At 42.9% G+C, this 15,654-nt stretch overlaps 1 protein-coding gene across 3 annotated transcripts; it reads right to left on the reverse strand.

Moving 5' to 3' along the window:
• Nucleotides 1–11,084: 11,084 nt before the first annotated feature.
• Nucleotides 11,085–14,743, reverse strand: LOC103651303 (phosphoethanolamine N-methyltransferase 1-like). Of its 3 annotated transcripts, XM_008676923.3 has the most exons (13): nucleotides 14,397–14,743; nucleotides 14,116–14,252; nucleotides 13,813–13,950; nucleotides 13,602–13,739; nucleotides 13,293–13,436; nucleotides 13,040–13,150; nucleotides 12,813–12,954; nucleotides 12,445–12,725; nucleotides 12,103–12,264; nucleotides 11,926–11,979; nucleotides 11,744–11,818; nucleotides 11,528–11,585; nucleotides 11,085–11,442 (listed from the first exon to the last, which is right to left on the reverse strand). In XM_008676923.3, the coding sequence occupies exons 1-13, from the start codon at nucleotides 14,422–14,424 to the stop codon at nucleotides 11,405–11,407; spliced, it is 1,506 nt and encodes a 501-aa protein (XP_008675145.1). In that variant the 5' UTR covers nucleotides 14,425–14,743; the 3' UTR covers nucleotides 11,085–11,404. The 3 variants fall into 3 exon arrangements, with proteins under 3 accessions (XP_008675145.1, XP_008675146.1, NP_001307897.2); NM_001320968.2 differs by having other exon boundaries at nucleotides 11,135–11,585; nucleotides 14,397–14,621; XM_008676924.3 differs by lacking the exon at nucleotides 11,926–11,979 and having other exon boundaries at nucleotides 11,085–11,585.
• Between the last annotated feature and the right edge of the window lie 911 nt (nucleotides 14,744–15,654).

The raw sequence follows: 15,654 nt of genomic DNA on the forward strand, positions 1-15,654 counted from the left end.
TGACGGGGGAGAAGAAGATGTTCACCTCCTACGTCAAGAATAAAGATTTCCAAGATTCAATAATATTCGGTGATGGGAATCAAGGCAAGGTAAAAGGGTTAGGTAAAATTGCAATCTCAAATGAGCACTCTATCTCTAATGTATTTTTAGTAGAGTCTCTTGGATATAATTTGCTATCTGTTAGTCAATTATGCAATATGGGATATAACTGTTTGTTTACAAATGTAGATGTGTCTGTCTTTAGAAGATGTGATGGTTCACTAGCTTTTAAGGGTGTACTAGACGGCAAGCTTTACTTAGTTGATTTTGCAAAAGAAGAGGCCGGTCTAGATGCATGCTTAATGGCTAAGACTTGCATGGGCTAGTTGTGGCATCGCCGCTTAGCACATGTGGGGATGAAGAACCTCCACAAGCTTCTAAAGGGAGAACACGTGATAGGTCTAACCAATGTTCATTTCGAAAAAGATAGACCTTGTGCAGCTTGTCAAGCAGGGAAACAGGTGGGAGGCTCTCATCACACCAAAAATGTGATGACAACTTCAAGACCCCTGGAGCTGCTACATATGGACCTCTTCGGACCCGTCGCCTATCTGAGCATAGGAGGAAGTAAGTATGGTCTAGTTATTGTTGATGACTTTTCCCGCTTCACTTGGGTGTTCTTTTTGCAGGATAAGTCTGAAACCCAAGGGACCCTCAAGCGCTTCCTCAGGAGAGCTCAAAATGAGTTTGAGCTCAAGGTGAAGAAGATAAGGAGCGACAACAGGTCTGAATTCAAGAATCTTCAAGTGGAGGAGTTTCTTGAGGAGGAAGGGATCAAGCACGAGTTCTCCGCTCCCTACACACCTCAACAAAATGGTGTGGTAGAGAGGAAGAACAGGACGCTCATAGATATGGCGAGGACTATGCTTGGAGAGTTCAAGACCCCCGAGTGTTTTTGGTCGGAAGCCGTGAACACGGCTTGCCACGCCATCAACAGGGTCTACCTTCACCGCCTCCTCAAGAAGACTTCATATGAGCTGCTGACTGGTAACAAACCCAATATATCGTATTTCCGTGTTTTTGGGAGTAAATGCTACATTCTAGTGAAGAAGGGTAGGAATTCCAAATTTGCTCCCAAAGCCGTAGAAGGGTTTTTATTAGGTTATGATTCAAATACAAAGGCGTATAGGGTCTTCAACAAATCATCGGGTTTGGTTGAAGTCTCTAGCGACGTTGTATTTGATGAGACTAATGGCTCTCCAAGAGAGCAAGTTGTTGATCTTGATGATGTAGATGAAGAAGACGTTCCAACGGCCGCGATACGCACCATGGCGATTGGAGATATACGGCCTCAGGAACATTTGGAGCAAGATCAACCGTCTTCCTCAACTATGGTGCATCCCCCAACCCAGGATGACGAACAGGTACCTCAAGTGGAGGCGCATGATCAAGGGGGAGCACAGGATGTTCAAGAGGAAGAAGCACCTCAGGCACCTCTAACCCAAGTTCGAGCGACGATTCAAAGGGATCATCCCGTCGACCAGATATTGGGTGATATTAGCAAGGGAGTAACTACTCGCTCGAGATTAGTTAATTTTTGTGAGCATTACTCTTTTGTCTCTTCTATTGAGCCTTTCAGGGTAGAAGAGGCCTTGCTAGATCCGGACTGGGTGTTGGCCATGCAGGAGGAACTCAACAACTTCAAGCGCAATGAAGTTTGGACACTGGTGCCTCGTCCCAAGCAAAATGTTGTGGGAACCAAGTGGGTGTTCCGCAACAAACAGGACGAGCACGGGGTGGTGACGAGGAACAAGGCTCGACTTGTGGCAAAAGGTTATGCCCAAGTCGCAGGTTTGGACTTTGAGGAGACTTTTGCTCCTGTGGCTAGGCTAGAGTCAATTCGCATCTTGCTAGCATATGCCGCTCATCATTCTTTCAGGTTGTACCAAATGGATGTGAAGAGCGCTTTCCTCAACGGGCCGATCAAGGAGGAGGTGTACGTAGAGCAACCCCCTGGCTTCGAGGATGAACGGTACCCTGACCATGTGTGTAAGCTCTCTAAGGCGCTCTATGGACTTAAGCAAGCCCCAAGAGCATGGTATGAATGCCTTAGAGACTTTTTAATTGCTAATGCTTTCAAGGTTGGGAAAGTCGATCCAACTCTTTTTACTAAGACTTGCGATGGTGATCTTTTTGTGTGCTAAATTTATGTCGACGACATAATATTTGGTTCTACTAACCAAAAGTCTTGTGAAGAGTTTAGCAGGGTGATGACGCAGAAATTCGAGATGTCGATGATGGGCGAGTTGACCTACTTCCTTGGGTTTCAAGTGAAGCAACTCAAGGACGGCACCTTCATCTCCCAAACGAAGTACACACAAGATTTGCTAAAGAGGTTTGGGATGAAGGACGCCAAGCCCGCAAAGACGCCGATGGGAACCGACGGACACACATACCTCAACAAAGGAGGTAAGTCTGTTGATCAAAAAGCATACCGGTCCATGATAGGTTCTTTGCTTTATTTATGTGCTAGTAGAACGGATATTATGCTTAGCGTATGCATGTGTGCTAGATTTCAATCCGATCCTAAGGAGTGTCACTTAGTGGCTGTGAAGCGAATTCTTCGATATTTAGTCGCTACGCCTTGCTTCGGGATCTGGTATCCAAAGGGGTCTAACTTTGACTTGATTGGGTACTCAGATTCCGACTATGCTGGATGTAAGGTCGATAGGAAGAGTACATCGGGGACGTGCCAATTCTTAGGAAGGTCCCTGGTATCATGGAACTCTAAGAAACAAACCTCTGTTGCCCTATCCACCGCTGAGGCCGAGCACGTTGCTGCAGGACAGTGTTGTGCGCAACTACTTTGGATGAGGCAAACCCTCAGGGACTTTGGCTACAATCTGAGCAAAGTCCCACTCCTATGTGATAATGAGAGTGCTATCCGAATAGCGGAAAATCCTGTTGAGCACAGCCGCACAAAGCACATTGACATCCGGCATCACTTTTTGAGAGACCACCAGCAAAAGGGAGATATCGAAGTGTTTCATGTTAGCACCGAGAACCAGCTAGCCGATATCTTTACCAAGCCTCTAGATGAGAAGACCTTTTGCAGGCTGCTTAGTGAGCTCAATATCTTAGATTCGCGGAACTTGGATTGAAATGTAGCATACATGTGTTTATGCTTTTGATCATGTTCATTCTGCATTCTGTTGCTTATTGTGGTGCTCAAGTTGTACAAACACTCCCTGGACCTCACAAGTCCTGTTTGCAAGTGATGCACATATTTAGGGGGAGCTGTGCTACAACTTGACCCTTTGAGACTAACCATGTACTTGAGTTTGGTTGTTTTAGTCTCCAAGGATAATTGAAAGGGAAAAAGGTGGACTTGGATCATGCAAGACTTCCACTGCACTCCGATGAAAAGAGTAACTCTTCCAAGTTCATCTTTATACTCTTATTGCCTATTTGCTCTTAGTTGAAGATTTTGGTGAGGCAATGGGGTTAAAGGGCCAAGATTGATCCCGTTTTGGTGCTTGATGCCAAAGGGGGAGAAAATAAAGGCCAAAGCGATAAATGGATCAGCTACCACTTGAGAGATTTTGAAAACAGTAGAATAGAGCTTTTGGTTTGTCAAAACTCTTTTGTTGTCTCTCTTGTCAAAAGTTGGCTTCTTGTGGGGAGAAGTATTGATTATGGGAAAAATAGAGCTTTTGGTTTGTCAAAACTCTTTTGAAATCTTGAATCAATTTCTCTTGGAATGACTCTCCTTATGTCTTAACATGTGTGTTTGACTTAGAGATAGAAATTTGAGTTGGATTTGCAAAAACAAACCAAGTGGTGGCATAGAGTGATCCATATATGTCAAAATTGAATCAAAACAATTTTGAGTTCTTATTTGATTTGATTTTGTACTTGTTCTACTTGCTTTATGTTGTGTTGGCATAAATCACCAAAAAGGGGGAGATTGAAAGGGAAATGTGCCCTTGGGCCATTTCTAAGTGTTTTGGTGATTTAGTGTCCAACACAAGTGCCTAAGTGTAAAAAGGTGGACAAAGTACAAATCAAGTGTTAAGGTATGTTTCTCAGACTTAGTACATTGTTTTTTGGACTAATGTATTGTGTCTAAGTGCTGGAAACAGGAAAAATCCAATTGGAAATGTCTTGGCTCGAGCAGCCAAAAATCTGCTAAGTCTGGGAGCACCGGACTGTCCGGTGGTGCACCGGATAGTGTCCGGTGGCGCACCGGACAGTGTCCGGTGCGCCAGGCTGGCTCGAGCGAACTGGCCGCTCTCGGGAATTCACCGGCGACGTACGGCTAAAATTCACCGGACTGTCCGGTGTGCACCGGACTGTCCGGTGAGCCAATGGTCGGCCGCGCAATCTGCGCGGGACACGTGGCCGAGCCAACGGCTAGAAGATGGCACCGGACAGTCCGGTGTGCACCGGACATGTCCGGTGCGCCAACGGCTCCAAGTCTGCCAATGGTCGGCTTCGTTATTTAAGGAAGGAAATCGGGCACCGGACAGTGTCCGGTGTGCACCGGACTGTCCGGTGCCCCCGACGACAGAAGGCAAGAATGGCTTTCCAGATTTGTGCTCAACGGCTCCTAGCTGCCTTGGGGCTATAAAAGAGACCCCTAGGCGCATGGAGGAGAACACCAAGCACCCTTTGAGCATCATTGATCACTCACACTTCATTCTTGCGCACTTGTTCGACATTCTAGTGATTTGAGCTCTGTTCTAGTGTGCTAGTCTCTTGAGCTCAAGTCTGGGTTTTGCGTGTGCGTATTCGCTATGATCTTTGTGTCGTGTGTGAGTTGCTAATCCCTCCCTTGCTCTGTGATTCTTCGTGAACATCTTGTGTAAGGGCGAGAGGCTCCAAGCTGTGGAGATTCCTCGCAAACGGGATTAAGAGAAGCAAAGCAACACCATGGTATTCAAGTTGGTCTTTGGACTGCTTGAGAGGGGTTGATTGCAACCCTCGTCCATTGGGACGCCACAACGTGGAGTAGGCAAGCGTTGGTCTTGGCCGAACCACGGGATAACCACTGTGCCATCTCTGTGATTGATATCTCTTGGTTATTGTGTTGTGTTGAGATCCTTCTCTAGCCACTTGGCAAATTACTGTGCTAACAAGTAACCAAGTTTTGTGGCTTAAGTTTTTGAAGTGTTACAGGATCACCTATTCACCCCCCCCCTCTAGGTGTTCTCAACTTGTCAGTTTCTGAGGAGACCCCTGGTGTCTTGGGCTTCAAAGAAACAAAACTTCGTAGCTCTTTCCACCGTCGAAGCCGAGTACATTGCCGCAGGTCGTTGTTGTGCGCAATTACTTTGGATGAGGCAAACCCTCAGGGACTATGGCTACAAATTGAGCAAAGTCCCTCTCCTATGTGATAATGAGAGTGCAATCCGCATGGCGGATAATCCCGTTGAACACAACCGCACTAATCACATAGACATTCGGTATCACTTTCTGAAGGATAACCAGCAAAAGGGAGATATCGAAATTGCTTATGTCAATACCCAAAACCAATTAGCCGATATCTTTACCAAGCCACTAGATGAGAAAACCTTTAGCAAACTTAGGAATGAGCTAAATATTCTTGATTCTCGGAATTTTGATTGAAACATTGCACACATAGTTCATTTATATACCTTTGATCATATCTCTTTCTTTTGGTACAATTGCATATTTCTTATTCTTCTTGTGCCAAAACTACGACTAATGTGTTTTCAAGTGTATTTTTATACTAAGTCATAGATTGAAAGGGAAATGGAGTATTCAGCAAAGACAACGCTTCCACTCATCTCTATCGGTATTATTTATCCTTTGCCGTTACTCCGCCATCTCTCCAATTGGTATAATCTTTCACTCATATTATTTTATCAATGGGGGAGAAAATATAAAAGGGCTCTAAAGTTCTCCGTTTTTGGCAATTAATGTCAAAGGGGAGAAAATATTAAGCCCAAAGCAAAAGGACCGCACCACCATTTCAAAATTTTCAAAATAAAGATTTAATTAGTTTTCACAAATGTTTGTTTTTCAATTGATCTCAATGGGTATCTATGCTTATGAAAATAAGATTTCAAATTGGTATCCATTTAAAACCCTCTTGAAAGCTAAGGGGAGAATTTCATTCAAGGGGAGCTTTTATTTAGTCAAAGAAAAAGCATTTGAAATAGGGGGAGAAACTTCAAATCTTGAAAATGCTTTTTGCAATCTTATTCATATACCTTTGGCTATTTGCAAAAGAATTTTGAAAAGACTTAGAAAAAGATTGGCAAAAACAAAACATGTGGTGCAAAAGTGGTCCAAAATGTCAAATAAAAGAAAGCAATCCATTCACATCTAGTAAGATTATAAATTGGTTTAATTCCAAGTAACCTATGCACTTACCATATGCAAACTAGTTCATTTCTGCATTTTATATATTTGATTTAGTTTGTGTTGGCATCAATCACCAAAAAGGGGGAGATTGAAAGGGAAATAGGGTTAACCTTTTCCTACAATTAATTTTGGTAGTTGAATGCCCAACACAAACATATGCACTAACTAGTTTGCTCTAGAATACATGTTCTACAGGTGCATAAAGGTTCAACACAAACCAATAAATATTCAAGTTAGGGATCAAATTCAAAGGAGCAAAAGAAACCAAGTGTGTTGTGGTCTAGCGCACCAGACTGACCGGTGTGCCACCGGACAGTGTTCCGCGCACCAAACCCGTATAGGGCTGAACCAGCCACTCTCGGGTTTCCGCACGCGCTCTCCGCTATAATTCACCGGACTGTCTGGTGCACCAGCGGAGCAACGGCTAACTCGCGCAACGGTCGACTGCAAAAGCTGATAACAGATGAACAGTGAAGAACAGTGCACGCAGAGTCAGAGCCGCAGAGTCAGAGGCGTACCGGACAGTAAACAGCACCTATCCGGTGTGGCACCGGACTGTCTGGTGCCACAAGAAGACAACGGCGCCAACGGTCGACTACTCCTGAACCCTAACGGTTGGGTGACGTGGCAGCGCACTGGACAGCCTACAGTGCCTGTCCAGTGGCGCACCGGACTGTCCGGTGCGACCATCGACAGCAGCCTCCCTAACGGCTTCTTTGGTGGTGGAGGGCTATAAATACCCCCCAACCACCACAACTTCAAGCATCCAAGTTTTTTGAAGTTCTCATTCAATACAAGAGCTAGTGCATTCACTCCTAGACACAATTCAAAAGATCAAAACCTCTCCAAGTCCCGAATTCATCACAAAGTGTGTGGTTTCGTGTTCTTTTGCGCTTTTGTTGCTTGGATCGCTTCCTTCCTTCCTCATTCTTGTTCCAAGGCAACTTGTAATCAAAGCAAGAGACACCTAAGTGTGTGGTGGTCTTTGCGGGGTCTAAGTGACCTATTTGATTAAGGAGAAAGCTCACTCGGTCTAAGTGATCGTTTGAGAGAGGGAAATGGTTGAAAGAGACCCGGTCTTTGTGACCACCTCAACGGAGACTAGGTTCTTTGGAACCGAACCTCGGTAAAACAAATTACTGTGTTCATTCGCTTGATTCCCATTTGATTTGTTTTCCCCTCTCTCCTGGACTTGATTTTATTTCTAACGCTAACCCCCGCTTGTAGTGTGTGCTTAAGTTTATAAATTTCAAGTTTCGCCTATCCACCCCCATCTAGGCGACTTTCGCATATACTTATGATTATGTGACTAATACGTGCTCACCTCTTCTGTCATTTCAGTGTGTCCGTGTGCCCGCTTGCGAGACCCCCTCCTGTCTGGTTCTTCTCTCGAGAGATGTGCCCAGGTAGCAAATCTTTCCTATTTCTATACTTATCTACTGCTTTGCTGCTCTTGCTTATCTTCTCTAATTCTCGTGCAGCGTGTCAGCAGTCAGTGCAGAATGGTGCGAACGAAAAATGTCACTCCATCAGGGGAAGGAGATGACTAGGACCCTCCTTGCCCCTTTAGACAGGACAAGGGCAAGGATGTGTACCTTGAGCAGCAGGGAGGCAAGAGGAAGAGAAAGTTGTACATAGATACTTGAGCAGCAGTAGCAGCAGCATCAGCTGATCGGGCAAAGCAGGGAGGTCAGCTGGAATACAATTGGCATAACCCCATCCAGAATTGCTCATCCAGAGGAGGCCTCGACAAATCTCAAACAACAGCTTAACGTTCCTTTTGCTATGGAGGTCATTATACTCATGCCATGGAGCATTTGAAAAAGTCGAAATGAATGGCTATTTGAAAACAAAGACCCTTCAGTGCATCACTGAATTCAGTAAGGAACTACGGTTGGTTATTCACAGAGCGAGAGGAAAATATGACATCTCCATCCCAAGCTGGTTGGATTAGTGACAGTCATAAGATTTATTTTGCTCTGACCAATCTTTGTAACTCTCCAATTAGATCTTACAGGCTAACTTCTAACTCTTCTAATCAAGTCAAGTTGTACCTCTTCATTTTTAATAAAATTTATCAGCAGGAATTTCCCTTCCCGAGCTTTCAAATAAAAAAGCTGAGGATAGCTTTGATCAGATCGCCTTGCCGCATGCCGCGCTAGCGATACGAAGCGGCACACTAATTTGCCGAATTGACGCTTCGAAATGGATTAGTGTTGGAAATATTTTTCGAACAATGTTATTTCTAGAAATAATATTAAAATTAACTATAATTGAGACAGAGAATATCCAGGAGAATCGAATTTAACTATAATTGAGAACCCTGACCATACAAAACATGATGATCTGTTGTCCTCTGACGGAAAATAACTAGCAGTAGCCGAATACGCGTACATAGAAGCATGGAGAAGAAAAGGAAGTCCTTTGGCCGGATGCTTTGGATCCAATTCGGAATCTGCGGGGGCCTTTCATTTTCCTACCAAAATTTAGCGGAACTTAGACCTAGGGCTAGTTTAGAAAACTCAATTTTTATTTAGTTTATTTTTATTGAGAAAAAATTTCTTAGAAAAATTGAGTTCTCAAACTAGCCTTAGAGCGTGTTGATTTCTAGAAACTAATTTTTAGTCCCTTTATTTTAATTTTATTTAGTCTCTAAATTGTTAAATATATCTCTTTTTGATCCATGTGTTTGGCAATTTAGAGATTAAAAATATAAAATGAAGATACTAAAAATTAATCCCTAAAAACCAAACACGCCTTAGTACATAATTTATCCTTATTTTGATGCACTGGAATTCGCTTCCTCAGGTCTGGTAGCAGGGGCGGACCCACAGGGAGTCCAGGTGGGTCCTGGCACACCCTAAGCCAGGCCCGCCGGAGACCCCACCTGCCCATCCCATTCGGCCGACGGCCGTTCCAACTTTTGTCTCTGATCGTTCGGCTTCCCACAAGACGGCTGTTCCTAGGTCCTGACTTTCTGCGTGGCTGTGACCGAGACGGCGAGACGAGAGCGGAGAGAACAGAGTCATAGCTGCCGACCGCACCCTGCATCCGTAGCTCCATGCAGTCGGCAGCGGAGAGAACAGAGTCATAGCTGCCGACCGCACCCTGCATCCGTAGCTCCATGCAGCCCTGCTGTCGGCTGCGGCCAACGACGGTGCCCTGCACGGCTGCGCCCTATCTGGGCGTCCAGCTCTCGTCTCGTCTCACCAAGTCCGGTCAGACACCTGATCTGTATCTATGGATTTTTTGAAGTAATTTTGCTTGTTCCCTTCGTTGTACCTCCGCTGACCGGCGACCGCTATTTACAGGGCCGTGCCTGAGGTAGGGCGGGAGGGGCGGCCGACCTGGGCCCCCATCTCCCAGGGACCCCACCGCACACAAAGTCCAATAAGAATATAGGATAGAAACGGATATTATTTAATATACCAATATATTTTTGAGTTTGTTAGGAGAATGGATTGCTATCACAATATATTTGTTGCTTATCGAATATTATTTACTATACCAATAACTATGGCATCAGCTGAAAGGAGCTTCTCAAAGCTTAAGTTATTGAAGAATTATTTAAGGTTTGCAATGTCTCAAGAAAGGTTAGACGGGCTAGCAACTTTATGTATCGAGAAGAAATTATTAGATGATGTAAATATTGAAGCCATCATTGATGATTTTGCATCTAGAAATGTTAGAAGACATTTTTAAATTGATCTCTAAAATATATTTAAGGTAATAATCTTACTTATATTTTTTACTGCTCAAGTCTTTCTGTGGTACATCAAGTATAATTAGTTGATACTCCCTCTGTTTCTTTTTAGTTGTCGCTGGATAGTTCAATTTTGTACTATCCAGCGACAACTAAAACGAAACGGAGGGACTATATATAATAGTAAAAAATAGTTTTTATGGTGTTGGAGCCTATGTTTATAATCTTGTTCCGGGTCCCTCAAAAGTCAGGAACGGCCCTGGCTATTTATCTGTTGTGCCCCTTGGCTGTTCCCACTTCCCAAGCAGCCAGGCTCCCCGGTCTCCGCTTCCAGCCTTTGCTGTTCAACGTGAACTTTGCCAAGTCCGGTCTAGATATTTTTTTTTTGTTGAATTTTGTCTAACGCAATGTATGTCTATATATATTGGTGTTGATTTTTGTCTTATTGATTGTTGATTCACTATCATTATTTTTGTAGTGACTAAGATATAAAGAAGCATGGAGATATTATCTCTCTTTTTCATTACCATTATTTTCGAAGTGAATGATGAAGATATAATTAAAACTTTTATGGCGTTGAGGAAGCGCAGACCATATAAGTAGTATTATTGTAATCTTTATGTTTAATGTATGCAATTTTCATGTTTATTTATTGAGTGTCAAACTTTATATCTATATATCAAATTGTTTACCAAATTTATTATGAAATTATATATAAATTAGATAGAATTCTACACGAAATTTTTGTTGCGACACACCCTATATAAAAATCCTAGTTCCGCTACTGTTTGATAGTTTGGCAAAAATGAAGAAAAGAACTATGGCACGCAAATATACATGTTCGGTACATATTCAGTGTAAATCTCGTGTTCAGTACAATGGCGATGCTTCGTAATTCTAGTGAAACACGTACACATAAGTTTTAAAAAAATTATAAAATGATGCACAGATTCAATGCATCTGATGCACATTGGTCAAAAGTTGAGATGCAAAATATTTTTCTAAAAAAATATGAAAATAACAAATCTCATGTCACGTGTCAACCATGTAGCCACAGCCATGAGGAGCATCAGTACAGCACACTCTATATTTAACAGGACCGTAAAAGTTATATCAGTCTCATTGTCCCAAAACACAAAGCAATAGGATAGGCTCTCTGAGTTCAGTTATGTAAAATCACGTTATGAAGCGAATCCCATCGGTGAATTGCAGAAGCAAATTTATTTGTAATAAAGCCACACGCACGCGCATCACTTGGTGGCGACGAACAGCCCACCTCTGCTCACCAGCAGAGCTTCAAATTTATTTGTAATAAAGCCACACGCACGCGCATCACTTGGTGGCGACGAACAGCCCCCACCTCTGCTCACCAGCAGAGCTCCAAATGTTATTTGTAATAAAGCCACACGCACGCGCATCACTTGGTGGCGACGAACAGCCCCCACCTCTGCTCACCAGCAGAGCTCCTCTGCAGTTTTGCCTTCCATCCATTCACGATATCGTCATAATCCTCCTGGGAACAAATAAAAATAAGAGTTAGAGCTGTTTTAGAGCAGCAGAGAAATAATGCAGGTTTCTAAAGCGCCAGCCAGTTCATTGCTGAACTTTTGCTATTTTTATTTTTGCTACGCGTTTTTATTGTTGAACTTCTTAGGGGCTTTATCGAATCACCTGGGCAAACTCAGACAGGAAATCATCTTTGTTCTTCTCAAATTTGTCTAGCTCCTTCTGTAAAACACTGAGGAACTGAAAGACAAAACACAGTGTGTCACTAAAACTGTTTATCCAAGCATCTTACTAGACATTAGACAGGAATAAGAACATGCAGATTGCATATGCTTAGATGGGTAGACCTGGTCAGTTCGGTCTTCAGCAATGACATGACTGAAACCAGCATTCTTGAGCATCTAGATAATTTGGGAAACAGATGTTTATTGCTCATCAAACGGAATTGTACTTTTAGATCAAATCACTTGTATTAAACATTAACCACGCACACAAAATAAGATCAGGTAAAAGCTAAAAACCACCTGTCCATAAGCCTCCACATCATGGAGATCATAACCCCTCTGCTTAATGTATGTTGCAAACTCTTCTGATGGTTTTCCAGGACTCTTGCAGTAATCACTGATTAGAACCTTTCCCCCGGGTTTCAGCCATTTGAAGAAACTTTTAAACAAGGAGGGTTTATCCTGCAGAGTCAAAACCAGAAAAGGCATGTTAGTTAAACAGTCAACTAAAGGTATGACATAAACAAGTTTCTAATAAGTACATCTATAACTGAAGATAGTTTCCATGATTCTATATGATCAAGATGTAGCTCTATCATCTTGGAAGAAAAGGACTACATGCATTATATGTATAAAGCATACTTGTATATGAAGGATAGTGTCACGACTGTAGATGACATCAAACATGTGGTCTGGGTATGTCTTTGTGGTGCAATCAGCAACTTCAAACTCAACTAAGCACTTACATCCAATGGAACGCTCAAGGGCAAACATAATCATGTTAATGGAAAGGTCAATACCAACAACATGTGTACCATACTTCTCAGCCATATAAAAGTCACCTCCCCCAATTCCACATCCAACATCAAGCACCTTCTGCCCAGGCTTAAGATTCAGTTTCTCCACAAATTCTTTTGTAGTCTCTGGTGCATAGTGATGAATAATAACATTTAATGGCACTGCACATACGATATCACAAAAAAATGACAAAAAGGGATGTGTCCTCTCACCAGCTCCACCAGTACTCACGTAGCCATCTCCAAAGATACGTTCATAGCGTAGTATTCCAGTGGCTTTGTACTGCACATTGTCCAAAAAACTTTGAAATCCCCCATCTTCTGATGAGTTTACTTTTTTCCATAGCCAACATATCTGGAAACAATGAAGTCATGTTAATCACTTATTTCATAGGAATGAAAGCGCAAGTCTATGTGTAGGTGTGAGGACAGAGAAGTACCTGGTTTTGATCTTTCTTGATGTTTACATAAGCTCCAATGCATTTGAATGTAATCAAAGAAAGTTTGAAGGAAGTGCCATCCTGATTAAAGGTTTGGCATTCTTTAAATACCTAGATGGGAAAAGACATTATCAGCAAATTCATAGAAAGCTGGTACTCAATCTAAGAAAACTAAAGAGTGGAGTGGGTAAGAACAGAAAGATTTGAATTGACTGAAATCATAGGGGGGGGGGGGGGGGGGGTGCATTCTCACCTTGGTATAAAACCTTGGTTCTCGATAGTGTGTTGGGTTAAATTTCCTTTCTGTATCTCCAGTTTGATGGAAGCAAGATTCCCTAAAGAAGATATAACCACCGACCTTCAACCATTTTACCATTCTTTCTACCAACTTGTCAATCTACAGTAAGAGAGACAGTTAGAAAAATCGGAAGGGACAAACATATCCCAATTCAGGTCAAATGATAAATGTAACCTTATCCACACGAAAAGTTGCAGTTAAGTTTTTTCTTTAGCGATAGACCTTGAACCAGTTTATGATTCTAACGTACGGTTTGATCCTTACCTCCTCATCTGAAAGATACATCAGCAACCAGTTTGAAAATATCAGATCAATGGAGTTTGCTTCAATCATCAGGTCCGTGGATGTAACATCAGCACACATAAAGGACGTGTTGCCATAGTGATCATTTATACTTCCATTCTACAAAACGATCAAATTTCAGCTACGAAGCCCTGAAAATATTTACATCACGGGGGAGTGTAAATTTCAGTACCTTTTTAATCACACTTTCAACGAAATCCACTGCAAAAACATGCCCAGATGTTTTAGCCAGTTCACCAGTAAAGCGACCTATTCCAGCTCCCAGCTCCAGTATAGATTTCCCTTCATATGAAGGAAGTAAAGACAGAACCTACAAAAAAGAAGCACCGGTACATCAAAATTTGAAGCGTACAAGGCTACGATCGCACGAGCATTAGCACGTCCTCATGTAGTCATGTTCAAGCTGATGAATCACAAACATACGAACTAAAACTAAAAAAAGCCGAGTGAAAAATATCGTCGCGGGATAAATCACCTCGGGGCGCTCCTCCTTGTCGAGTTCGGCGGCACGGGAGTCGAGCATAATGGCCTCGAGGTTGAGCTCCCCAGAGTGCTCCTCCCAGTAGCTCTTCTGCGCCTTCCTCTCATGCACGTCTAGGCGGTCTAGGCTCCCTGCAACAACACAGCCAGAAACCATCAGTCCCCGCAGTCAACTCCAGGACTCAATTCTCATACAAAACCTGCACGCCATGTGCTCGACAGTTATCTCAAACCAATTCAAACGTTAAATGAGCGTGCAACGGACCGATCGCTTACCATTCACAGCGGCGGCGGCGGCGGCCATTACAGCGACCCCGCGCGTTTGTTTGTTGGTTGGTGAGAGTGTTGCCAGGTTAACAGCCCTCGACGGCGACGCGGGCTTGGGAGAAGCTCCGGGCCCGGTGGTTACAGGAGATGCATTCAGAACCACCGAATCATGGCGATGTTTAGAATGCGAGGAGGCGAGAACCGTGGCGAAGCGAAGGCCAGTGGAACTGTGGTAGGGGCAGTGGAATGGGAGAGATTTTGATATTTGCCACGATCAACCGTGATGACCGGTCCCCTCTCCCGCTGTGAGTGGATGCTGCACTGCGCGGCTGCGCCGGCGTCCTTTTCCATTTCCATTATTGCAATCATTGCCGGACCATGTCGGATTCCACGGGAAAGTTTCTTTAACCGCCACCGTATTCGCATGGCGTTTATAATATATCCATATATGATACATTATCTATTTACATGTAAAAGTGTGCCATAGACTATTACTAGTATAATCATATGTGTTGCGACGGCACACAATCATATTTATTTTCCAAAAAAAATAAATTTAATATTTAAATGAACATATAGTTCATATATCAGATATCAAGTTGATAAAAACAAATATTATATGTTATCTTAACCAAAAGACCAAAAAATGTATGAGTTCAAAAGGAGCTAAACCCTTTTTATAGGAACAACACAATCATATTTGTTACCAATAAAAAATAAATTTAATATGGAACATATGGTTAACATATCAGATATTAAATCGATAAGAAAAAAATATTATATCTTATTTTAGCTAAAGGACGAGAAAAGTATAAGTTGAAAAGAAGCTGGATCCATTTTTATAGAATAAGTTTACATGACTTCTGACCTTTAGAGAGTGGTTTACTTCACCCCCTCACCTTTAAAACCGTTTACATAATCTAATTTTCGGCAATTGACACGTGGCCACCGAAAAAAAATTTTACTTTCGGTGACTTTCTGCAAGCCATCTAAAATTAAAGGTTTAATTTTGGCGTATGACCGTCGAAAATTAGGTATATAGGACAACTACTTATCTTTCTTCCTCATGTGTTCTTTCTTCCTCACGTGTTTTTTTGTGTCTTCGCGCTCTAGTCAACGCCGAACCGCACCACTACCCACCACATATGTGCCGCCGCACAAGCACCCCACGCTTGTTGAGACTGCCCTGCTAGACCACGCGCTTGTGGAGACTCGCCCGCGCCGAGCATGCCCTGCCACTGAGCCACCTCACTGGTGTCGACCCCCC

This window comes from Zea mays, chromosome 3 (assembly GCF_902167145.1).
Source record: "Zea mays cultivar B73 chromosome 3, Zm-B73-REFERENCE-NAM-5.0, whole genome shotgun sequence".
Classification (NCBI taxonomy): Eukaryota; Viridiplantae; Streptophyta; class Magnoliopsida; order Poales; family Poaceae; genus Zea; species Zea mays.